The sequence below is a fragment of the Vipera berus genome, assembly GCF_964194415.1.
Source record: "Vipera berus genome assembly, chromosome: 2".
NCBI classification, from domain to species: domain Eukaryota; kingdom Metazoa; phylum Chordata; class Lepidosauria; order Squamata; family Viperidae; genus Vipera; species Vipera berus.
Window position 1 is genome coordinate 232,358,169 of NC_138203.1, and position 27,095 is coordinate 232,385,263.

The 27,095-nt window shown below is 36.8% G+C and overlaps 1 protein-coding gene across 1 annotated transcript in view; it reads right to left on the minus strand.

The window, feature by feature from the left end:
- Positions 1-27,095, minus strand: part of ERC2 (ELKS/RAB6-interacting/CAST family member 2) — a gene marked incomplete at its 5' end in the record, with an annotated part of 592,568 nt that overhangs the window by 79,103 nt on the left and 486,370 nt on the right. Inside the window, 2 exons of the mRNA XM_081317437.1 lie at positions 610-676; positions 9,730-9,861. Of these exons, the coding sequence (XP_081173563.1) occupies positions 650-676; positions 9,730-9,861 (159 nt within the window). The 3' untranslated portion in view covers positions 610-649. The remainder of the gene's footprint in view (positions 1-609; positions 677-9,729; positions 9,862-27,095) is intronic.

Here is a 27,095-nt window from a genome sequence, read left to right on the forward strand (position 1 = left end):
TTTTTATGCATAACAAAATTAAAATACTGGAATACAGTATATCCTGAACGCACCATTACACATAAAGACCTAAGTAGAAATTTTCTATCTGATGAACAGAAAAGAATAGTAGTTATACCCCAACATAGACTAACCCCACATTCTTCATCCTAGCCTTGTAGACCATTTCTCAAAACATTTCTTGAGTCAAGGTTGACTTTTGATTGACTCTTGTATTCATGGTTAGGATCAGAACTAAATGTAATCATGTGGCTTTCTTGCCAACAATATAGAAGTATTTTGCAGTTGCCTACTTTTAGCCCCAGAACTTTCTGGTGGTATCTTATCTAAGTATTAACCCTATCCAATCCTGTCTAGCTTTTAGCTCAATCAAGGCCAGGTGGGTGCTTCCATGTAACTGAACATCACCATAATATTTTTCATCCCTCTAGAATCATATAGTACATATTACAATGGGAAAGACTGACTTTAGCAATAATAGAAAATTGCTCAGTGGAAATCACTATCTAAGCTTTCTTGTTTCTCATTCACAAGAGGTACCCATTACTGCAATAATAAATTACAATAATTAAGCATTGCATCCAAATATGAATTAAAATAGTATCTCACCTTTCAAAACAAAACTGGAACTTTGGTTTATAGGAACCGGTTATGCCCATATGCCTTCCTCATCATCCTGCCAGCCATACAGTAGGAGGTAGATTGAAGTATTAGCATTGGAATAAAAGAAGAAACAATTAGTTATCTTAGTGAAGTTGAAGAACTATTAATCTTTGGTGATGAAAGTTCAGGTTCTCAAAGACAATGGAATGAAATGTAAGCAACAACTATTTTCCTTCCTAGAATTTTTCCGGCAAGGGCAGGTTCCATGATCAATCAAGTGCTGATAATTTCAAAAGGCAGAAATCCAAAAATGTAGTGAAACATGGCTTGACAAGAGTTGCAATTTTGCATCAATAAGATATTATGAACCTGATTAGGTAAAAACAAGAAAATAAGTTCATAATTCTTTCAGAGAACGCCATTGCTAACTATACCTATCAGCATTATGGTTATCCATTGGTCTTATTTCTGAGGAGGGTATAAAGAATTTTACTTAACATGACTATTTAAATAAATACATTAGTAACTATTTTAATGAATCATTTTAGTTCTGTATAGCATAGAAATATACATAGTGATGATCAAAAGAGACAATTTACTGAGGCAAATATAGAAATAGAATCATCTGGCTGGAAGGGACCTTGGAGGTCTTCTAGTCCAACCCCCCTGTCCAAGGCAGCAGTCCTTATTCCATTATAGACAGATGGTTGTCCAATCTTTTCTTGAGAATCTCCAGGGATGGAGCATCTGTGACTCTGGGAGGTATGTTGATTCTCACTGTTAGGAAATTTCTCCTTAATTCCAGTTTGGGTCTCGCCCTGACTTCCATCCATGCTCCTCAAATGCTTTGGAAAATAAATCGACCCCCTCTTCTCACGAAAGTCATTTCAAGTATTGGAAGATGACTACCATGTCACTGTGTCTTAGACTAAAAATACCTAGTTCCCTTAGCCCTTCATTCTACAATTTAGCATCCAGACCCTTCATCATCTTTGTTGCTCTTCTCTGCACTCTTTCTAGGGCCTCAGCATCATTTTTGTATCATGGTGGCTAACTTGCTTCCTGCTCCAGCTGTATCTCTCCTCCCTCACACACATCCTTCAACCCCAAATGTTTCCTCTATGTCTAAAGATGGAAGGGAACAAGTGTGGGACTGAGCAGAGGCAGCAATGATGGTACAGTCCTAAAGAGTGTACTCTTATAGAAAATGTGAATCTAAAAGGACTTTGCCTGATAGGAAACATGCTTCACTTCTCTCAAGATGCCAACAATTTTCTGCTCCAAGTGCAATTTTATGAGCTTCATTGCATGTAGTTCCAGAATTTTACTTAACCATTTAGAATGATTCAGAACATATTTATTTAGAATAAATACTGTTCCAAACTACCCTAATATGAATGAGATCCTGATTTTTTTTGCTTCATTTAAATTGAAAATTTACTTCCACATTTACAATTACCTTGCTTTTTCTTTCTTTTGCAAGGATTTTATTTTTATGTGTGTAACATAAAATAGAAACTGTCAGAATAGTATTAGTGGGCAGAATTAAATTAGTGTGGTTTTGAGAACAAAGAATTTTCCAGCTGAGAGATTATTTGATTTAAAAAGAAAAGGAAGGAGCGAAGAAAGATGGCTTGAAAATGCCTGCTTTTTCAGGATAAATCTGTTGAATATTAATGATCATGGATTCTACTGAATTTTTCTCAGGCAGATGGTAATTGTTCCATTCTAATTCTTCTGCCTGGATTACAAGTGCAGTCAGATGTTAAATAATTTCCCAGGATGGGATCAAATCTTTCTAAGCTGTTGGATACTCCCTTTCTAAAATGTTTGTCATGCAACACTATATTGTCTCTTCTCATTGAAAACAGGTTAAATATGTTTTTTTCCCCTGTGGAAACGGTTAAATGCTCTATTCTTGTTCACCTGTTCAGGTAATTCTTCCGAAAAGTGTTAGTGTAAGGCACTGGTAAAAATAATGCACATATTAGATGATGCAAAATGCTGTTCTTCAAGCATTGTTCAGCAGGAAAAGTGATAAAGATTCCCTCTAGATTAGATCAACTTCATGCTGTTTTGTTGTCTGTCTGTCTATCTATCTATCTATCTATCTATCTATCTATCTATCTATCTATCTATCTATCACCTGTGTATGTGTCTATACATATATATAAATAAATCATCAACAATGATTTGGATGAGAGGATAGATAGGGAACTCATCAAATTTGCAGACAACACCAAACTGGCAGGAATAGCCAGCACTCCAGAAGATCGGCTTAAAATACAGAAGGATCTTGACAGACTTGAACATTGGGTGCTATCTAACAAAATGAAATTCAGTGGTGAAAAAAGGAGGCAAGAAAAATCAAATGTATGTATCCGAACTGCCAGCCTAAATGCTGGAGGTGTGGTGGGGAAGATGCAACGTATTTTCATATATGGTGGACCTGTAAAAAGGTTAAAGCTTTTTGGATTAGAATCTAGTGGAACATGCAAAAGATATTTAAGAAAAGGATAAAGTTTTGTCCGCAATTGTTTTTATTGGGCATTATTACTGATACTACTGTTGTGGACATTAAGTTGATGTTGAATTTAATTACGGCAGCAAGACTTTTAGTAGGGCAATATTGGAAGAAGGAAGAACTGCCGACTATAGAAGAATGGACTTTAAAAGTTTACAACCTGGCGGAAATGGCAAAGATCTCAGCGTACTTGAAAGACCATTCGCAACAGAGATATATTGTGGAGTGGAAAAAATGGATTGATTATATTCAGAATAAATATGGGACTAAAAAGTTTCATCTAGCATTTGAATAAGTATTGATGTGATATTTATATTGCTTGTAGTTATTTTATAAGAGTTAAAGTGTGATAGATTTAATAGTTTATTGTTGTTTGCATAAGGTAGATTATGATTGTTTGTATTCTTATGCCCTTAGCTCTGGGAAGTCGGGGAGGGGGAAGGGAGGGAGGTGTTGGGGAGGGTTGGGGAGAGGGGAGGGGGTTGGGAGGGATTTTGTTTTGTTAAAAATAAAATGTATTGTAAAACTTTTCAATAAAAAAAAAGAAAAAATCAAATGCACATGTTTAGTATAGGTGGCACCTTGCTCGATAGTAGTAACTATGAGAGGGATCTCTGAGTCCTAGTAGACAATCACTTAAATATGAGCCAGCAGTATGCTGCAGCTACCAAAAAAGTCAATACAGTGCTAGGATGCATTAACAGAGGGATAGAATCAAGATCACATGAAGTGTTAATACCACTTTACAATGCCTCGGTAAGGCCACACTTGGAATACTGCATCCAGTTTTGGTCACCACGATGTAAAAGAAGATGTTGAGACTCTAGAAAGAGTACACAGAAGAGCAACAAAGATGATTAGGAGACTGGAAGCTAAAACATATAAGGAACGGTTGCTGGAATTGGGTATGTCTAGTTTAATGAAGAGGAGGACTAGGGGTGATATGATAGCAGTGTTCTAATATCTCAGGAGCTGCCACAAAGAAGAGGGAATCATGCTATGGATGGAAACTAATCAAAGAGAGAAGCAAACTAGAACTAAGGAGAAATTTCCTGACAATTAGAACAATTAATCAGTGGAACGACCTGACTCCAGAGGTTGTGAATGCTCCAACACTGGAAGTTTTTGGGAAGAGACTGGACAACCATTTGTCTGAAATGATATAGAGTTTCCTGCCTGAGCAGGGGGTTGGACTAGAAGACCTCCAAGGTCCCTTCATCATCATCATCATCATCATTATTTATTACTTTTTAAATTGATTTGCCACCTATATTAGCATACCATAGCACAACATAGCATATCATCATATGATATGATATGATATGATATGATATGATATAATAATAATATAATAATATAACATAACATAACATAACATAACATAACATAACATAACATAACATAACATAATAATATAATATAATATAATATAATATAATAATATAATATAGGTAAAGGTAAAGGTTCCCCCGCACATGCGTGCTAGTCGTTTCCAACTCTAGGGGCCGGTGCTCATCTCCGTTTCAAAGCTGAAGAGCCAGCGCTTGTCCGAGGACGTCTCCGTGGTCATGTGGCCGGCATGACTGGACGCCAAAGGCGCACGGAACGCTGTTACCTTCCCACCGTAGTGGTCCCTATTTTTCTACTTGCATTTTTATGTGCTTTCGAACTGCTAGGTTGGCAGAAGCTGGGACGAGTAACAGGCGCTCACTCTGTTACGCAGCACTCGGGATTCGACCCGCCAAACTGCCGACCTTCTGATCGACAAGCTCAGCGTCCTAACCCACTGAGCCACCGCGTCCCTTTTAATATAATATAATATAATATAATATAATATAATAATATAATATAATATAATATAATATAATATAATATAATATAATATAATATAATATAATATAATATAATATAATATAATATAATATAATATAATATAATAATATAATATAATAATATAATATAATAATATAATATAATATAATATAATATAATAATATAATATAATATAATACAATACAATACAATACAATACAATACAATATAATAATATAATATAATATAATATAATATAATATAATATAATATAATATAATATAATATAATATAATATAATATAATATAATATAATATAATATAATATAATATAATAATATAATATAATGAAAAAGGTAAAGGTAAAGATTTCCCTGTCCCTGTCTGACTCTAAGGCATGGTGCTCATCTCTGTTTCTTGGTTTACAGAGTCAGCATTGTCTGAAGACATTTTCTGTGGTCATGTGGCTAGCATGGCTACTGCGACCTACCCACCAAAGTGGTACCTATTAATCTACATGCATTTGCATGCTTTTGAACTGCTAAATGGGAAGGAAGTGGTGCAAGTAATGGGAGCTCATCTCATTGTGCATCACTCAGGTCTCAAACCCAGGCTGTCAGTTTTGCAGCTGACAAGTTCGGCATCTTTAACTGCTGAGCCTTATATTATTAGTGTAGTGTAGTGTAGTGTAGTGTAGTGTAGTGTAGTGTAGTGTAGTGTAGTGTAGTGTAGTGTACTGTAGTGTAGTGTAGTGTAGTGTAGTGTAGTGTAGTGCAGTACGTAGTATATTCCTAATAATACTATATATACTTCCTAAAACTAAGTCCAGCCCTGTTTAGCTTTCTGAGATCAGCTAAGGTCATCTAGTGGCAGCTCCTTTCCTGAGCAAGACAGAGTAGAAAACAAATAAATTTAGATACTATTAGGACAAAAAGAAAGATTCCCTTTCTAAAAAACACTTGAAAAATTTCTAGTTCTTTGGAAAACTTCAGTAAAATGCCTATCTCCTCAGTGTCTCTGCTCACAAATAAGATACAGAATCTGCCTACATCTTAGATGTTTTTCAAATGAAATGCTTCCGGAATATTTGCTAGGACCTAAGATCAATTAAAAATGCCTTACAACACAATTGTCACAAGTTTGATGATTTGCTTCTGCTTCTTCAGTTAAAAAAAGCTTGCCTGACAAGACTTGTAATAGATGCCTTTCATGTCCTTGAGCACAAAGAATTAACATCTCAACTTAAAGTAAATCTAGTGAAAATAATGTACTCATCTTATGAAATAGTTTTTTTTCTCCCAAAAAGCATGGCATAAGGGGGTTAGTATAAGGCATCCTATTCTTGTCTTCTTGTCTGCTGCCTATAACTGATGGTTTGAGCTATCAAACATGTTACTACTGGCCCCAGGGCTGTGAAAGCTTTCTAGCACTTGCAGACAATTTTACTTTTTTTAACACAGTGATTGCCAAACAAGGGATTTCATTTCTCACTCCCTGTGACCTGAAAAGACTCCAATTTTCTATCGTATATAGGACCCTCAAAACCAAAATCTCAGAAGGTGTTAATCTTCAATATACAAGAAACAATAAGGCCAAACAGAATGAAGTAAAAAATATATATATCTCATTCATTTGGTTTATATCCCACCTTTTCTCAAGCCAGCTTACATAAGACTTGTAATAGATGCCTTTCTGCATCCCGCAAAACCAACCTTGTGAAATAAGTTGTGTTGTGAAAGAATGACAGCCCAACGTCACCTGTATCTGAGCTCCGGTCTTCTCAGTTCTACTCCTGTATTTTAACTACTCTATCCTACTGGCTCTATCTTTTATGAATCTCCTGGAATTTTTTTGTGACTTTATACCATTGCTGGGAATTAAATCAGTCCAGAGATTTTTGTATGACACAGACTAGCTTAATAAAACTATGATACAATCAGTTGACAGTAGCTGTACAAAAAAAAATAGATACATACACTTTGGCATGTCAATGGTTAATTTGAAGTTTGCTTGATTCCATTTGCTAGTGGTCAGACTCTGGCTGACTGTACAGTTTTCCAATGGAATAATTAATCCTTCATTAATCAGATACTGCTGTATATATATTAGTCCCTCCATCACTTGTTATTCTGCTCTTTGTCTCCACAGTGTTCTTACTATTTAAGTATCACTTGTACTGTTTATTTAAAGCTAATTTTTGCCATCAACTTGATTGCCAATGGTTAAGGTAGCCAGTTTTTAGTTAAATAAAAATGCCCAGGGATTTGCAAATATTACTTTGGGCAAACCAAGACATTCTGAAAATATGTCCTTATAAGAGACTAATTTAGTCTAGAATATTCACATTTTACCCTTTCTGTATACAACCTCCTGAAACATTACCTAATAACCTCTAATAAAATTCATCCAGTTTTTAACTAGGTAATAAAAAGCCCTGAAATACACACTGAACCTCTCTCTTTTCTTTTTAGAAATAAATCTAATTCTCCTATTAAGCAATGTCCTCTTTGTGTTTATATCTAAAAACTGGTCCACTTGTCGTTTCCTCCACCTCCTCATTAGACCTCTATTTTCAGCAACATTTCCCTTCAAACAAAAAATATTTTGTCTTATTCTTATGTGCATTGGACCATGGAAAAATGAAGGATAATTTATATAGCTATACATGTTATGCTTTTCTCCTAGTTTCTTCTAATATACACTTTGTTAGCAATTTTGTATGTTATATACTTTTTTAAACATGCATTTTGAATTCATATTTAAAGTTATATGCAATGTTCTCGCACTCTCCCCATGCAACTCTTCAAGCCTCAATTGACAACATTTAAAAAAGGGTCTATCTGGATTCAAATCCATAATTTTGCTTGGGGGCTGTTAATTAGACCAGTTGCCATTCCCATGTGCATTCTACACATTTTCCAAACCAAGCCCTTCGTCAGATGAATGGAATGGTGACCTCAGCTTGTATTCTGTTAAAGGAACCTTGGACTGTTGGTTCAAAAGTGAGATATCAACATTGTCCAATAATCAAAGATGAATAAGAAGAAAACTCTTGCCAAGATTTCTTTGAAAAGTGTGTTCAGAGCGTGGGTGGGGTATTACAAAGCGAAATGTGGAAAGTCATTCAGTGCAGTAGTAACAAAGGTTTTATTTCATGTTGGCCGAGATGAGGAAATGGCTTTTTCATGAAAGAATCTCTCTCTTTCAACACCTATCACCTTTCTTTGTTCAGTAGTTGGTTCTTCCTTCTTTTGGACAGACTCTGCAGGGAATGAAATAAGGAGCCAACATGATGTGCTGGATAGGACCGGGGAGACTCAGGTTTAAGAAAATCCTCAGCCATTCATTTCTTCACTTAATGTATCCCACAAAGTCATTGTTAGGGATACAGTTGGAGAAGGGAGTGTTCTGTATATGGCCTTAATTGCTTAGAAGAAAGTGAAGGTGTATACAGTATCTAACAAATAAAATAAAATAAAAGATCTTTCTCCCTCACCCGATTGCAAGCAGCACAGTGGCTCACTTAGTTAGGGCACTGGCTTGACAATCAGTAAGCCCACATTTGAGACCCGAGTGCTGCTGTGTGAAGGTGCTTTGCTCCAGCTCCTGCCAACCTAGCAGCTTGGAAGCATGCAAGCTTGAGTAGATAGGTACCATTTTGGTAAGCACATTAATGGGGACATGAAAGGAGCCCCCAAACAGGTGTTTCCCCCCCCCCACCCAGGCAACGGTGATGTCACTGGCTAATCCTGTCAACCCTGGTGCCTGGTGCTTCCACATGAACATGAGTGACCAGATGGCATGGATATGCTAAGTCTTTTCATTTCTTTTGCCCAGAATTTGGATTCTTCCTTTAATCTCAGCTTCCCACTATTTTTTCCCTTATCTATTTGTGAAAAAGGCAGACATTTTATGGATAATATAATCTTTGATATTTGAAGTGTTTTGATTAGGAGAAACAAATAACATTGTTTTGTTAATTTAATATTAAAGGACATACAGCCACTTAAGTAGATATACCTTTTATTAATATTGATCAACTTAAGGAATGCCGGCGGGTTATACCCAGGGGAAGGGCGTTCTCTGTGGGCGTTCTCTGTGGCCCTTTGGAACCAGCTTCCCACGGAGCTTAGGACCGCCCCCGACCTTCGCTCATTTCGTAGGCACTTGAAAACTTGGTTTTTTGAGTTGTCTGGCCCAGACTGAGGGGTTTTAATTTTTAATTAATGGGGTTTTAGTTAAGTTCAGGGATTAATTTAATCTTAGTTTTAATCGTTTTTAATTGTATATGATGTATTTTAACTTTTAATTTTCCCTGTACACTGACCTGAGTCCTACAGGAATAGGGCGGTATATAAATTTAAATATAAATAAATTATCACATTCAACTCAGGTTTGGTTTTTTTTTTTAAGCAAGCTGAGTTCACGAAACAAAGCCAGAATAGATTATATTTGTGTAGATCAGCTATCTAAGCAACCAAACCTCTCCTCTCCATTAAAAAGCAATTATTCAAAAATATTTTAATGGTTACATTGAGATCCTTCAAAAGTGCTATGAAAAGAAGAAGGAAGAAATCATAACAAAAGGAAGAAAAAATACCAAAGGAGGAGAGACGAAGGAAAATGTTTGGATTCTCTGAGTGATGGAAATAAATAACAAAGCTATTCATTTCAAAGAGCAGATAAATTATATTGTTTATTTCTCTCTTTGAACCTTTATTTTGTCTTGAAAATTGTCCTGGTTAAGAGGTATAAAGTATAAAATTAAAGCAAGAAGAGTGGTGCCTCACCTGTTCTGGAGAGGGTCTATGATTGGAGTGTGTCCTTCCAGGAGATCTGTGATGGTGGTGGTGGTGATGGTGGTGGTAGTGATGATGGTCATCATCATAGTTGTCTGCCATCAGTTTCATTCTGTTCTGAGTCTGAAGGAAATAAAAAATACCAAATGCTATAATGCATTAGACAACATCTCTATTATGAGGCCAATATTTCTTTCTCTAATGAAGAATGTGGTATGAAATATGTGGTAGCTGGTTATCAGGAATTATCTGAGGCTGGAACAGGTAGTCACCTGTTTTTATGTTTAATAACTTGCATGGATCCACCAACAAATCAAATTTCAGAATTATCTCTATCGTGATTACCTGTGAATTTCAAGAATATTTGGCTTTTTTAGCAGAAAAATAAACTTTTTTCCATGATAACTAAGAATATGGAACTACTACAACACAACCTGAGCAGTCCTCAAGAACTGAGTAAGAATGAGTAAGAACATGAGATAGATAGATAGATAGATAGATAGATAGATAGATAGATAGATAGATAGATAGATAGATAGATAGATGATAGAGGGCTTTTTTTCTCATAGAACACTCAGAACGGCATTCGGGCACCTTTTTTTTGAAAAAGAAAAAAAAGCTCTGTCTGAAAGCCTATTGCAGGGCTAGGCAATCTTGGCCCTTTTTTATGACTCATGGACTTCAACTCCAGAAATCTTGAGCCAGCCATGCTGAGGGGAAAGGGAGAGGTTTTCAAGCTGAGCCATGCTGGCTCAGGAATTCTGGGAGCTGAAGTCCTTGAGTCATAAAAGAGCCTGCCCTACAGGAGGACATTAAAGCTATTTACAGGGTTACTTCTTTGGGAACTAAACTTTTAGAATCTAAAACAGCTAATTAAGAAAAGCCAACAGGAAAGAACCTCACATTTTTCATCTGCTTCTGTCTTTTGGAAGGTAAAATTAGATAAAAAAAAATAATTATTTCCTCTGTTAACATCTCTGCAATGAAATCAAACATTTTTCTCAATGTAATATGTCTAATTTAGCTGATGCTAGAAAAAAATAATATCTTTTGTACAGACTCTTGAAAACTAATCTGAATCTAACCTTCTGTTACAACTAAACCACTTTAAATTAAACAATTCTTAAGAATCAAATGTTCTTAATTTGGACTTTACTTTTACTGTTTGGACTGTTGTGTGTTTTGAAAAATAGATTAGTATCTAGTTATGTTGCACTTCAGTCTTTAAATAATTAATCTAGTATATGCATAACAATATATGATGTTTTCCATGGTGAGGTTAACATCAATAACAACATTTATTAAAAAGGCTAAAATAATTTCTGGTGGTATTATCTGTACATTAAAATTTTGTTTAGTCACAATCTTTCACTTTTCACATTCTAGAAAAGCAGTGGTCATGTATCCTAGCAAAAGATGTTACATATGTGCATAAGCATAGTCAGTAGCATATGTCATTTTAAAAATATCAGACATGCAAAGAAAGAAAAATAAGTCCAAAATATCTGTATTACATCCAGAAATGCTAACTTTGCAACCAATATTTCTCATCTATAACTATGGCACCCTAAGGATACCTGCATATATGCAAGTGCTTCTCTGGGATCAGTAACACAGCAGGGATTGCTTTTTCCTTCCAGTAACAGATTGCTGGGAAATACAAAACATGGCCTTAAGAATTCCAATGTTTGTTACAAAATTTTCTGGATGTGGTTGGAAAGAAGCCTAGAAATGCCAGCACAAATACATCACACTTGCTGAACGTGCACACGCAACTAATTATAATCTTCAATTATATGTGATATGCTATCAAGGAAAATGTATAGATATAGCCAGCAGACGTTTAGGGAACCTTTATTTTTCATACACTGTTCGAATTTTGTTTTAATGCCATGGTGATACACAATCAAATGTAGTCAAGTCTTTTTTTTTTTAATCCCAAAGCATCTGTTCATTAAATACAGTATAACAAAGTTTTGGATGATGGAATTATTTTTTATCTAAGGATAACTAATGATAACAGCTCTTAAATCTGTTAGTTTTATTTTTGCACAAAAATTGTATAATTTGCATTTGCATTCATTTACAAATGGAATATGTTGTTAAAATGTATTGGTGTTGAAATAATTAGTGCACACATATACCTAAAACCAGTTTATTGCATTTGGCAATTGTACTAAAAAAAAATATCTCGTTGTCAACCAATATAATTCATTTAATTTGAAATCAAGTGAAAAATTGATTTAAATTATTTTATTAAAACAAATTAATGGCAATTCTTTTATAAGAAGTTGCCTCAAACAAAATGAGTTTGACATGCCTGCTCTAGATAGTTGAATGCTCCAAAATAAATTATAGACCAGGCCTGTACATGCAGCCTACCAAGTACCCTTGGACAGAGCACAGACTTTTTTTAAAAAAAAAAAGTAATAAAATCACCACCACTGCCCTGAAAGTCATGTTGCCTAGTGCCTCCATGGCTTACCATGACCATGAGCTCCAACACTGTAGATGCTCCTCTAGTCACAAAATCATTGATTAGCCCACCAGCATTCCTTTGCAGACCACAAAGATTTTTAATTTATCAGTGTGGGCCTTTCCCTTCTACAAGTTGCACAGAACTCTTCTAGATTTTCCTCTTGCCTTTCTGAGTTAACTCCTTGGTCTATCACTGAGCAAGAATTGACTTTGTAGGGAAGCATATTATCATTTGATGTATATTTAACATATGTTCTACCTTTATTTACCGATTATATAATATCTGTATGCAATTTGTATGCACCTGGCGAAGTTTGGGGCAACTTACAATATTTTTAAAATCATAAGATTAAAACATAAAAGCAGGGCTTTTTTTCTCATAGAACGCTCAGAATGGCGTTCCGGCACCCTTTTTTGCACAAAAAGAAAAAAGCTTTTGCACAAGCTATGCTACTCCCTCTATTGGCTTTCAAAAGCCTATTGGCTTTTGAAAGCCAATAGGAATTGTTGCTGAGTGTGCCAAAAGACTTGGCTGGCAAATGTTGCACCGGCAAGTTGTCTGTAGCGAAGGCGATTTGGCAGGAACTTTGCATCCCTCCCTGCTGCCCAACTACACTATCTCAACTAGGTAAGTAAAAGAGGACAAGGAGTGGGAGGTGGGTTCTGCGGAGTCCATGTGCACTCCTTCCTTGTGCTCCCCTGTGTCAGCCAGGCTGGTGGCCTACCTGGTGCTGGACCTGTGCCACCGCCGCCTCGCCCTGTGTGCCTAAGTGGCCGCTCTGCATCGCCTGGCCCGCCCCGCCTCCGCCGCCCGCCCCACGCAGCCCCGCCATATAGAGTGGGCCCTGCTGCTCCCACAGCACCAGCCGCGCTAGCTCCAGCCCTGGGGGGCAGCCCGCCACCAACACCCCTCGCACCCGTGACCGCAGCAACACTCCCCCCACCTCCTGCGGCTGCCAAGATGAGAAAAAAAGCACTGGATAGATAGATAGATAGATAGATAGATAGATAGATAGATAGACAGAGGATGGATGGAAGGATGGGTGGATAGATGGATGGATAGATGGATGGATGGAATGAACCTATGTAGTCATCTCATGGAATCAGCAGGAAAGCTTAAACATCAACCTTCATGGACTGAACACTTTTCTACAAGCCCCACATCCTTCCATAACTTTTAATACTGGACCATAAAAGAGAGATATGCTTCAGAGATTGAATATTTATTTATTTATAAGAAGCCATACTTCTAAAAACCACATATTCTAAACAATGCACAAAGGCTAGCCATGGATCACACCTCTTTTACTGAAAGCATTGCATTTTGCATTTCAGATTCACCATTGGATAAATGCAGTGTAAAGATTTAGAGCAAATGGGCCTAATAGGTAAACGTAGGAATCCAACTTTCCAGCTCTACACATATAACCTAAATAGTTGATAACTCCTCCTGGCCAATAATCTAGAACATGCAGCATGTGTGGGCTAATAAGAAAAAAATAGAAAACATTTATCAAACTTAAACTCTCTTTTAATATGAATTGATGACTGACATTCTAAACTTGTGCACTTATTTTTACTGATTTGCAGTCATAATTTTTTATAGACTCTGAAACCTAGCCCCCAATCCTAGTGAGAAATCCCTTTTCAATCTACACAGCATCTACTAGATTTTAAGGATTGGCCTTCTCAAATAAATCGTCTCTGACTAACAAAAGAAAGCAAAACAAAAAAAATTCTACAAGGAAGTAGGGAAAAAGATGATCTTAAATTTTTAGCAACCGGTTTTCTAAGAAAGGGCACCTCTAATCCTTACCCTATTTCTTCTTTGAATTTTTCAACCATTTTATTTGTTTATTTTCTTATTAGTGACCAGCTTTAAATTTCCTATCTTTCAACTGTATCCTATAAAAATGCACAAGTTAAACAAGAAGATATATGCAATCGTGAAAGTGTTTCCTATAATGAGGTGTTGGGGATTAAACTTGTCTTGTAGTAAGAACTGTGAATGAATGATGCCATTTTCTTAATATAGTGCTGAAACATACAGTAAATAAAACACTTTTAATATTGATTCTTGCTGAATCCAAACCATTGAAAAGCAAACACAAAACTACAGCTAATACAAAGTATGCTACACTGAGTAGGGCAGCTATATAAATTGATTAAATAAAGAAACATTAAAATATTTCACTGTATAATTATCCTTCTGAAGCCTTTTTCCAGTGTAACTGCATCCTATCTTTTGATTAATACCAAATTATGTGAGAACTTTCTAATGAAAAGAACATTGTTTTGCTGACTTACACATTGGCTAGAATAACAGGAACATGAAAAGTTTAAGATCACATTTTGGCTTCTCTTATAGCATTTTCATAAGAAATATGCATTTATATTCATGATGCTTAACTTGGACATTGCATCTTCAGTGGTTTCACGCTTACAAGTATGACACAATCAGATGTCCGATTTTAGGGGGTGAAACAGGAAAAATAAAAGCATCTAGAAAATAGGGGATAATTATTTTTATTTTCAATCATTTAAATTGAATACTGTGAAATATTGCAGCCCTGACTAATTCCTTTTAAGAGTCAGAAGGCTTTGTAATGCCAGGTATAGTTTTATTTCAGGAAGAAATTAATTAACTAGACTGGAATTTGTCCAGAACCTCAAGAGCTCTACACTTGAGAAACAAAAAAGCAATGGGACTTTTATTGACCCCATATGTTTAAAAGCTTAGGGGGGAAAAGAAAAAAAAATAAAAAAAATAAGCATGCTTCCAAATGTACTGGGTCTCCTGGCAATGTGATGAAAAAATATTGATCTGGAGGGAAGAGTGCCACCTACTGATTTTTTTCTGCCACCATTTCCTGTAGTTTCATGAATTTTTTTAAAAAAATATGTTGAAGTTCATTGTTTCCAGTTAGCACTGGACAGAATAAAATTAATCTGTTTCCAGTGGGACGGAATATCGGACGGAATAAAATTACCAGTCTTGAGTTAGTAATATACCTATGAGCATATGCTTTGGTATTTCTTCGCTTTTATGTTTTGGAAAATATGGTTAATCAAGTTTAGTTTGACTTATTCAATTAGTTTTGTAACTAATATTCAGTAAGTTCAATGATACATATGATGATTCAGTAACACTATCTTTTTCTTCAAGACATTTTTTACTTCAGCTTGTAAAACTGGCTTTCAGTTGCTTTAAGTATAATGGCAGTTTTAATTCTAAATTTAACTTCATATTTTGTTTTGCGTTTCATTATTAAGTATTTCACTTGCACAATCAGGAAGTGACAACAATATTGCACAGAATGAAAAGACACAAGTGGGACACATTATTTCCCTATTGTGCAAAACCTTTAGGAATCATGTCTCATCAAATGCTTATGGAAACTTGCAGTGGGAATTACGCACGCATAGGAAGAGGACAAGGGGATCAGATACATAAACAGTTATACTATGGAAAAATATGCTTTTGAATAAATAATTCCTCCTTGGCAACATATTCTCCTGGCTATACTTAATCTGATATTTCACTTACCAGAGCCAAATTATAACAAAGGGATTGATCCTTAAGGATTATCACTTCATGAAGCAAGTCCCTGGATAATACATTCTGCAACTTATCCTGTTAGCAACCAAATAATGAAAATCATATTGTAATGTAAGCTTGGCTCCGAAGGCCATCTTCAGACGTCATGTGTTTAGTTCAGGTATCAGTAGAAAAAGGTCTGAACTAAAAGTTTTTGATGATTATGCTAATGTTCTTTAAATATCTTATATATGAAAAATCAGTTAGAAAACTTTATCATAGAAACTTTGTTTGAGAACGTATTCACATAGCATTTATTAAAAATTATGTTTTGAGATATTAATTCCAAATAATGTATCCTAGTCAAAATATCAATCCACCCAAATCTGAAAGTCACAAGGAATGGAGTTTGGAGTGATTCCAAAACAACCAGAAGATAATAATAAAGAAGCTTATAGTGAAGTGGAGTGGGTGAAAGATTTTATTAGATAATAAATATTAATAGAGTAGTTCATTATTTTAACAATGAAACAATATACTACTAGGACAAGAAGCAAAGTCTCTACAGTTCCATAAAATAAAAAAGTGATAACTTTTGGATGACTTGTGATAGTCTAGACCTTCCCTATTTGATTTGTCTGAAATATTATTTGTTTCCATGCAAGACAAATGCAAGGGGTGCTGGAATATTTATATGCCATTTTTAAACTTATTTAAAAGAGCAATGAAAGTGCCATCCCAATCTCCTAGAAATATCACTTACAGGTTCATAATTAGAGTAAGAGTACAGCTTAAAAGCCGAGTATTTTTTTTTAAAAAAAAAATCCAACTGGACAATATTTACACTGGCATATTTCCCTTTCTAACAAAGCTCACTGAGCAAGTGGCCTTACATACCCCAAGAACAGGAACAAACCATTTTAACTTTCTATGTTTTTTAAAAAAGTATTACGGTATATCAGATTCAGCAAAGATCCTGCAGGTTACAGAATGCTAGTGAAAAATAGATCCATAAGAAGCATGGGAAACAGTTTATTTGGTTTTGGTTTTTCATAACTGCCTGCTGAGAGCATGTCAATTTCACACTAGAATAGAATAGAATAGAATAGAATAGAATAGAATAGAATAGAATAGAATAGAATAGAATAGAATAGAATAGGATAGGATAGGATAGGATAGGATAGGATAGGATAGGATAGGATAGGATAGGATAGGATAGGATAGGATAGGATAGGATAGGATAGGATAGGATAGGATAGGATAGGATAGGATAGGATAGGATAGAATAGAATAGAATAGAGCTGGAAGGGACCTTGGGGGTCTTCTAGACCAGCCCCCTGCTCAAGCAGGAGAACCTATACCATCTCAGACAAGTGACTGTCTAGCCTCTTCTTAAAAAAAAAACTCCAGTGATGGAGTGCCCACGATTTCTGGAGGCAAGCTGTTCCACTAGTTAATTGTCCTCACTGTCAGGAAGTTTCTCCTTAATTCCAGGTTGCTTCTCTCTTTGGTCAGTTTCCAACTATTGTTTCTTGTCCTGCCCTCTGCTGCTTTGGAGAATAATTTGACCCCCTCTTCTTTGTGGCAGCCCCTCAGATACTGGAATACTGCTATCATGTCTCCCCTATTTCTTCTTTTTTTTAGACTAGCCAAACCCAAGTCCTGCAGCCATTCTTTGTATGTTTTAGTCTCCAGGCCTTTGATCATCTTAGTTGCTCTTCTCTGAACTTTTTCCAAGGTCTCAACATCTTTTTTGTAATATGGTGACCGAAATTAGTTACAGTATTCCAGGTGTGGTCTCACTAGGGTTTTATAATTACTCAAATATATTGTTTGCTAGGTTGGCCATTCACTTCCCTAAGTATAGAGAAAAAGTAGTATTGGTTGCTTCAGCCATTGTTTCTTTCTTCATTTTTATACATACATTTCATTATTTCATTCTGTTCTTACATATATAGAAACAGATAAGGAAACGAGTTCAACTAGTTATTCATAACCAAGGTCTTATCCTTCCTACACACAAACACACCTTAAAATTTTCCCTGCTTCCCTTACTAGTGGCCTTCTAGAAGAGCTTGAAACCTTGGCTCTATTGCTTGGCCTAGGGCCCCAACAGAGGTGTGCTGTGTTGGGGATGACTGATGGATAGAGAAGATCCCCACCCTCAGGCTGCCAATCATTTTGGTTTGTAGCTTTCATCTTTAACTCTCCTTGTTTTAATTGTCTTTTTTTACCTTGTCATTCTATTGTAAGCTGTTCAGAGATGCTGTATCAGTGAGATGGGTTGCACAACATTTAATAAATTTTAAAAAATTCTAGCTGCCTGTATTAATGAAAAATCTCCTCCATGTGGCAATTAGACTGGGAAAAAGACATTAATAGCACCATAAAAGGAGGAAAGCATTTTTTTTCTATGTAGCAAGAAGGCAAACCCATAGTCTAGATAGACAGATGGGTTACATTTAAACAATCCAGAAGACAAACTCAGGATCCAAAATGATCTTGACAAACTTGAACAAAGGGCCCTGTCCAACAAATTGAGTTTCAATGTGGAGAAAAGCAAAATTTTACATTTAGGAAGGAAAAATCAAAAGTACAAGTACAGATTAGGCGACACCTGGCTTAAAAACAATAACTGTGAGAGGGACCTTGGAATCCTAGTGGACAATCACTTGACTATGAGCCAGCAGTGTGCAGCAGCAGCCAAAAAAGCTAATACAATGCTGGGTTGTATAAACAAAGGCATAGAATCAAGATCACGTGAAGTATTAATACCGCTTTATAAAACCCTAGTAAGACCCTGCAGACAATTTTGGTCACCATATCACAAAAAAAATGTTGCGAGTTTGGAAAAAATTCAGAGAAGAGCAACTAAGACGATCAAAGGCCTAGAGACTAAAACATATGAAGAACGGCTGCAGGATTTGGGTTTGGCTAGTCTTAAAAAAAGAAGAAATAGGGGAGACATGATAGTAGTGTTCCAGTATTTGAGGGGGTGCCACAAAGAAGAGGGAGTCAAATTATTCTCCAAAGCAGCAGAGGACAGGACAAGAAACAATAGTTGAAAATTGATCAAAGAAAGAAGCAACCTGGAATTAAGGAAAAACCTCCAGACAGTGAGGACAATTAACCAGTGGATTAGCTTCCCCAAATAAATTGTGGGCACTCCATCACTGGAGATTTTTAAGAAGAGACTAGACAGTTACTTACCTGAAATGGTATAGGTTCTCCTGCTTGAGCAGGGGGCTGGACTAGCAGACCTCCAAGGTCCCTTCCAGCTCTATTCTGTTCTATTCTATTCTATTCTATTCTATTCTATTCTATTCTATTCTATTCTATTCTATTCTATTCTATTCTATTCTATTCTATTCTAATTCTATTCTATTCTAAAGGAGCTGTGGCCTAGATTAGGTAGGCAAGTTGGTGATTTCACTTTCAAGCCGTAAAAGGATCTACACAGGGAATTCAGCAATTCTATTCTTTCTGTAATCTGAAATGGGAATCCAAGTTCAAAGAAAATCCAGTGTCCAGTGGAGCACAAATAACAAGAAACTTAAATTTAATGTAGACTGAGATCAGCCATGCTAAAAATAGCCATGACATTTCACATTTTGGTTGTTTGGTTTGTAATTTTTTCTGCTTTCATTATCAATAAGGGTGAGGATTTCCTTTTCAGAAGACTGAATATAGCATTGATAAAGTATAGGGAAGTGTTTGCATGAATAATAGAAGTATTTGTATTCATAAAAACTATATCAAGAAGTATGTTTACAAAGGGCAACTGTAGTTTCATTTGTAAATTGGGCAGAGGTTTTATATATATTTATTTTCCTGTAAACCTACCTTTTCTCTTATTGTTAGTATGTTAAGACTCCAGTGAATTTACCCCATTGATTTCAAAGGCAATTAATTTTAACCAATCTAAGATATAGTGTTAGGCCTAGTCTTTGTGGAAACCTTATTGAATTCATCAGTGCTTACATGAAGACAGAATGCAATTTGTTATTAAATTCCAATCCTATGAAAAATGCTTCCAACGTGCTAGTATTTTTTATGAAAGGATTTGCAGGAATAGAAGACTCCATGCTTCTTCTTAGGAAGACACTAAGGGCACTTACTTTACCTAAAAATAAAACAAATAATGCAATTATTTCTATATGATCAGAAATTCCAAACTGATTTCATTCAAGGAATCACTACATCTAATGAGATAAAAATCTGCAGAAAAAAATAGATTATGTTAGTGTTGTTGTTGTTTTAAAAAACATATCATTATTAGTGAATCTGTATTTGTAATGACCAGACTGAGCTTGAAGGAGGGGTCAAATGTGTCATGAATCCCTGCGTGTCCACAAGAGATCTAAATCCATCCCACCTGGAATGCCTCTCCTACCTCTGGCTTATTTTACTTAAACCCTTGTGGGTCAGATTCTAGTAAAGAGCTTAAGCTTGCAACAAATCTTTATACTCATTTGAACTGTGTGAATCTCCTGATTTTCCTGGTGCTTGGCAATATTAAGTCAAGCACCATTAGGTATTAGATAAATATGAATTTATCTATATATGTATTGATGTTCCTTCCGTGTATCTGCTTTCGTAGATGTGGACCAAATAAACCCTCCTAGATTGGGGGTAGGGCAAAATGTAAAGGCGGGTTTTGCTCAGATCTTTCCCAATCCAGGCATAGTCTCTTTTCTGCAACTAAAGGTATCTTACAGCATTTATAAGATACCCAAAGTGAAAGATAAGAAAGATGTCCCCAAAATATAGTTCTGCTGGAATAGTTGTATTTTCTTACTCTCTCTCTCAGTAAAAGACAAAACAAATAGAATGGAAGACAATGAAATGAGTCCATACAATAAGGCAAGGAGCCTAAAGAAATCAGAATGGCCCTTTAAAAAAAAAGCATTCTACTTCAGTGTGAAATGTGCCTGAAAGTAACACAATCAAAGCCTTCCAGATTGCTGGAAATGATTTTTAGATACACACTTTGGCAATTGCCTTGTCAACTCTTTCAGTTGACTAATTTCAACAGTAGCAGACAGGCAGTGCATTTATTTTAATGGTTTTAGAATTAAATTGCCATTTAATTAATGGCAACAACTTTGACACCTGTCATGGTACAGTTTTACAAAATGGGCTTGGTTATTGCAAGTGCATAATACAGCTCCTTCTTTCAAATCCTGATGGGTAATTGTCCTTTCACAAGCACCAGCTGGAATATTAGACACTTAACAGACTGGCAAACGTCATATTTTAACTGCCAAAAAGACCCTTATCTAAACTATTACGACCAAATTTCAATTTCCACGGCATCTGTGACTGAATAAATTTATGCTGACAATTGACATTTCTCTTATGATCATCACACATTTGGGATCTCTGTTTCCTAAATGTCTGCAACCTCTGGGGGTTAAAGAAATGTAGCAGAGCATACCGGAGAGATGGTGTAGAACAGTGTAGTCAGTAATGTATAGGCTGCACTCATGCTAAAAGTATTTGTCTCTGTCCTAAATAATAAAAGTGGTAATTACATGGAAGTATGTAAGAACCCAAATACAAAGAAAGGGGCTAAACTATATAATTAACACTTTGAAAAGGGAGATGTCTGGACTCTGAAAACATTTTAGACTAATATATGTGGGCAATTTAAGATGTTCAGATTGCTTTTTTTTCCTGCAAAAAACCCCAACTCATTGACTAGATAACTTTCTGGAATGACTTTTTAAGAAAACAGATCCTGGAACTATTATACTATATTAAGATAGTTAACAGAAAATATATACAATGACCACTATTACTTTTTCCCCCAATCTTGAAATGTAAGCAGTACCAGATACGCTTTTATTTTATTTTCCATCTGATTAATGGTCTGCAATATGAACCATCATTTTCCTATAACTAAATATCTTATGGTAAGATCAGAAAAATGTCATTTTTACTGAGAATGATAAAGAAGGTTCTGTTTTGTAACAATGTTAATAAAAATAAATAATGGTTCTTTATTGGTTTTTTGAAAAAAAACAACGTAAGAAATCAGCTTGCAAATGTTGAGGAAAATTTCTCTAAGACATTGGGTAGTATTCAGTCAACATTGACCGATCTTAAAAAAACTCAGGAAAGGAGGACATTATTAGCAATTGGATGGAAAACCACTACAAAATCCCAAGGCTATAGATTGGTATAGTAAGTAAAAAAAAATTCATTTAGAAGGCAGTGGCATCAGCTTCCATATCAATTGTCAAGAAAACAATGTATGTTGAGGTCAATCTTCACTTGAGGGGGATGAACAATCGATATATTTCATGGGATCACTTGGACTGCAGCACCCATTTTGTAAATGTATTTTTCCTTGTTTCTATCTGAATCAGGGCAAAAGAATCATTAAATCATAACCTCTCAATGAAATTAATAGCTAGAAAATCATCAAAACTACACTGCAGTTCATATCAAATCACAGACAAGGAAAATATTTGTAATTTTTTATGCAGGTGACCTTTCAAAGAAAAATTCTAGTTGAGTATAAAAACAGTCTCGTTTCAATTTCTAAGTTGAATGGGACGGAGATAAAGTTCCCAATCCATTTGGATGTGGGAAGACATAATAAAAAAACAGGGCTGCCACAAAGACTGTAAGCAAGATTGTCTAACAATGATTAGAAACGGGATATTCAATATTGTATTTCAGAAATCAGCATCCTAAGTAGTAAACCAAGACTGATCCCAAGAAGTTTGGCTGCTTGACTCAAAAACTCCATAGGTCCAATTGCAGAAGCCAACTGAGCAGCGAATAGATTTGTCCTTCAGCACTACTAATGTGACTGTGTCAACTTCAGCCAAAGAAAGCAGTTTGCTAAAAGTTGCTGGCAGGTCACTGGAAACAGAGTCTCCCACATCTGCCTCTGCTTACTCCCTGCTCCACCTTTCTCTATTCTTCTTCCTTGACCACTGATAGATTCACATTCTGCAACCATTTGTGTGGTCTCCTCTGAACTAGCCTGCTGCTTGTGGGGGTTACCTGGGCTTTCAATATACTGGTTGAAGTTTCTCTTGCAGGCCATGTATTGTATTAGCAAGTGACTCATGAAATCAGAGGAGCACCCATGATTATAGATTGGGACAGTGGTATGTTGCTAATCATCCTTCCAACTGCAAGCTCTCAAGGTCTAAATCTAATAAAGCTGTTCAGCTGTACAAGGTACTGGAGATACATTTTTTCCTATGCATGCTTATAGTCATCAGGTTCTTGTTGCCGTCATGGAAGACTTATGAGTTCAATTATTTGTTTCCCTCTTCATTATTAATTACTCCTTTCCTGGGACTGCATACAGCATAACTGAATTAAAGGAAAAGATCCCAAAAGACAACATTTCCTGATCTTTCACATGCTAGAGTTTCCTTAGACTTCTATTAATCAATAGTTCTGTAGCTGAATTACGTCCCTGCAGAATGTGTGTCTGCTACTTTTGGATACATTTCCTGGATACAGTTGATGAAAGAATGTTAAAATAAAAAAAAAGAGACTAAGGTTTTTCTTATTTTTTATGCACTTCCAGTGTCATAAGATTTCAATGTCACCTTGCTGATTCCTAAAACTTTTATAAAACAGCGAGCTAATGAGTAGTGAAGATTGCCAAACACTAACATTGTCTCTGGCTGATATATTATGGACACCTGTGGTCTTGAAGTAGCTGGAACGCTTCTACATTGAAATTCTTGTAAGCATTTTTTGGCCAATTCTGTTTACATTTTTGGCTGGCCATCCTAATAATGAAAAAGGACAACTGGGGAATACATCAGTTATTCTTAACAATCCTTGGGGAACTTTAATTATAGCTCCCAGGCAAATTATTTCAAAGAGGAAATCTGACATCATTGCAAATATTTCACTAACAGCATTTATTTTATTTTCAAACTAGAAATATTAACTTGTTCAACTGCAAGCAAAGAACCAGATTTCTTTTAACGCAGCACTGACATATTCTATTTTTTATTTATATCAGATACTTAAACATGAACCAAGCTCGCAAAACAATTAATGATTCTAAACATCCACATATTTTGAACATTGCAGTTGTTTTTGTCTCTTTAAAAGGTGTCCAATTTTGTCTTCTAAAAGTAACCATTCTTGAAATATCCTCAGATTTCAGAATGGTTGAATTATCTCCAGTCCATATCCCAATGCAATCTAGTGCTATTCAGATATGCCAGAAGTCTAATTCTCCTGATGTCCTAGCCATAGGATTTCAATCTTAGAGAGGATGAGTTTTCAGATGCATTTAGGCATCAATTAACATGGCTGCTGATGTCACAAAGAGAATTCCTGGTAATGGAGGGGAAAGCACTGAGATTCAAACCACTTTTTAGGAAATTGGAAATCCGAGTCTGTCTTTGTGAAAGAGTACCAGGTAGTCCTCAACTTGTCAACTCTACAAATGAGCATGGCTGCAGCCATTTTTCCTACTCATTTTCAGTTGCCACATAGAATGGAGGCAGGGGGATTGCCCAGGTCCTTCGTTATTCAAAATAATCTTTTGTCCCATGGGAACCAAGGTCCTTGACTGCTCCTGAGACTGCAGGCTGGGCATTGTGTAAAAAGCTCACCAAGAACATGTACTGGTGAACGTAAAATACAAAGTTAAAAAATCCCACCCCTAAAACTATGCAAGCAATTTACGTTCCCCAGTACATCTTCTTGGTGAGCTTTTTACACAATGCCCAGCCTGCAGTCTCAGGAGCAGCCAATGACCTTGGTTCCCATGGGACAAAAGATTATTTTGACTAGCGAAGGACCTGGGCAATCCCTTTGCCTCCATTCTATGTGGCAACCGAAAATGAGTAGGAAAAATGGCTGCAGCCTTGCTTGCATAGTTTTAGGGGTGGGATTTTTTAACTTTGTATTGGGGAATTGTTACTTGTGTCTCCAAACTTGGTTTCACTTTTGATGTGCCAATACTTTGTAACTAATAAACATGTTCTTTGAGAAATTTACAAGCCTCTGAGTTCTGCTTTTTCGTCTCTGTCTGTCGGAACCATGACAAGTTCATTTATTATTATTATTATTATTTATTATTTTTATATTTTTATACCGCCCTTCTCCCGAAGGACTTAGGGCGGTGTACAGGGCAATAAATATAAAAAAGCGGAATACAAAAGTTAAAAAAACAATTAAATATTTAGCCCAGTTTAAAACAGTATTAAAACATATTTAAACCCCTACCCTAACCCATCAGACCAGGTCAGACTGCTTGAATAGATATGTTTTTAAGTCGCGCCGGAAGGAGCGAAGGTCGGGGCCCGTCCGGAGCTCAACCGGCAAGCGGTTCCATAGGTCTGGTGCGCCCACAGAGAATTCTCTCCCCCTGGGGGCCACCAATCGGCATTCTTTGATCGGAGGCACCGAGAAGGCCCTCTCTGTGGGAGCGCACTGGACGCAGGGAAGTTGACGCCAGCCGCAGGTGTTGCCGTAGGTAATCCGGACCCATGCCATGTAGGGCTTTGTAAGTCATTACTAACACCTTGAATCTCACCCAGAGGGCAACCGGCAGCCAATGCAGCTTGCGGAGCAAAGGTGTAGCATGGGACTATCGGGAAACCCCCAGCACAACTCGCGCGGCTGCATTTTGCACCACTTGGAGCCTCCGAGTGGACTTCAAGGGCAGCCCCATGTAGAGAGCATTACAGTAGTCTAGACGAGAAGTCACAAGCGCATGAGTGACTGTACGCAAGGCATCCCGGTCTAGATAGGGTCGCAACTGGCGCACCAGGCAAACCTGGGCAAAGGCCCCCCTAGTCACAGCTCCGATATGCTCTTCTAAAGAGAGCTGTGAATCTAGAAGGACCCCCAAGTTGCGCGCCCTATCTACGGGGGGTAATAGCTCACCCCCCATGGCCAAAGATGGAATAATCGGAATTTCCCGGGATGCCGGCACGAACAGCCACTCAGTCTTGTCAGGGTTGAGTCGAAGCCTGTTCCTCCCCATCCAGACCCGGACCGCCTCCAGGCAGCGGGACATCACGTTGAGGGCATCACTGGGGTGGTTTGGGGTCAAAATAAAAAGCTGGGTATCATCAGCATATTGATGATACCCAACTCCAAAACCACGAATGATCTCACCCAGCGGCTTCATATAGATGTTGAACAGGAGAGGCGAGAGAACCGATCCCTGAGGAACTCCACAAATGAGAGGTCTCAAGGTCGATCTTTGCCCCCCTGCCAACACCGACTGCGAGCGTCCCAGAAGGTAGGAGGAGAACCACTGGAGAACTGTGCTTCCCACTCCTAACCCCCTGAGACGTCACAGCAGGATACCATGGTCGATGGTATCAAAAGCCGCTGAGAGGTCTAAAAGGACTAGGACAGTGACCATTAGTGACCATTCAACATTACAAAGGCACTGAAAAAGGTGACATGACCATTATGAAAAAGGTGACATGACCCTTATGAACACTGCAACATCTTCATAGTCATGTGATCAAAATTCAGACACTTGGCAACTGACTCATACTTATGACAGCTGCAGTGTCTCGGGGTCACGTGATCACTTTTTGCAACCTTCTGACAAGCAAAGTCAATGGGGAAGCCAGATTCACTTAACAACTATGTTACTAACTGAATAACTGCAGTGATTCACTTCACAACTGCGGTAAGCAAGATTGTAAAATGGGGCAAAGCTTGCTTAACAAATGTCTCGCTTAGCAACAGAAACTTTGGCCTCAACTGTGGTTGTAAAGTCGAGGATTACCTGTACAGCTCTGAGAGTGGAATATAGCCCATTTCTCTGATCTTTGGCTTTCTAGCATCAGCATCCTTAGTTGAGAGAGAGAGAGAGAAAAAAAAATCTGCAGTACTTTCAAAGTAAAACATTTAAACTACTTTAAAAAAATACTTTTTGTCATAGACAAAAATTGCATTAGTCAAGAGCCTAACTCTTAAGTTGCCTACTTTAACTCAGGGCTATCATTGTGATCATGAATAAATTTAATAGTGGTCCTCATGCTAAACATCTCTAAAACTTGTCCAAAACCAGTTCTTGCTCTTCTCGGTTGACTGCCAGACTGCTATTTTAATGAAAAATAGTGCCTTGACATAACATTTTGGCCACAACTACATTAACCACTCTAATTCATGGGATTCTAGAAAGGTTTTGACTTTGGCTGCAACATTTCAGAATAACTCTTTTATTGATGCACCACTACAATATATTTGATTTATGTCCTCTTTCAACCTGCCCTCTTCAGACACATTCTCTAAGACACCCTCTGCTTTCTTCATTACATTTTTCCTGTGGTTAAAAGAACAGACTAAATGTTGACAGGTACATGATTTAAAGAGTCTTAAA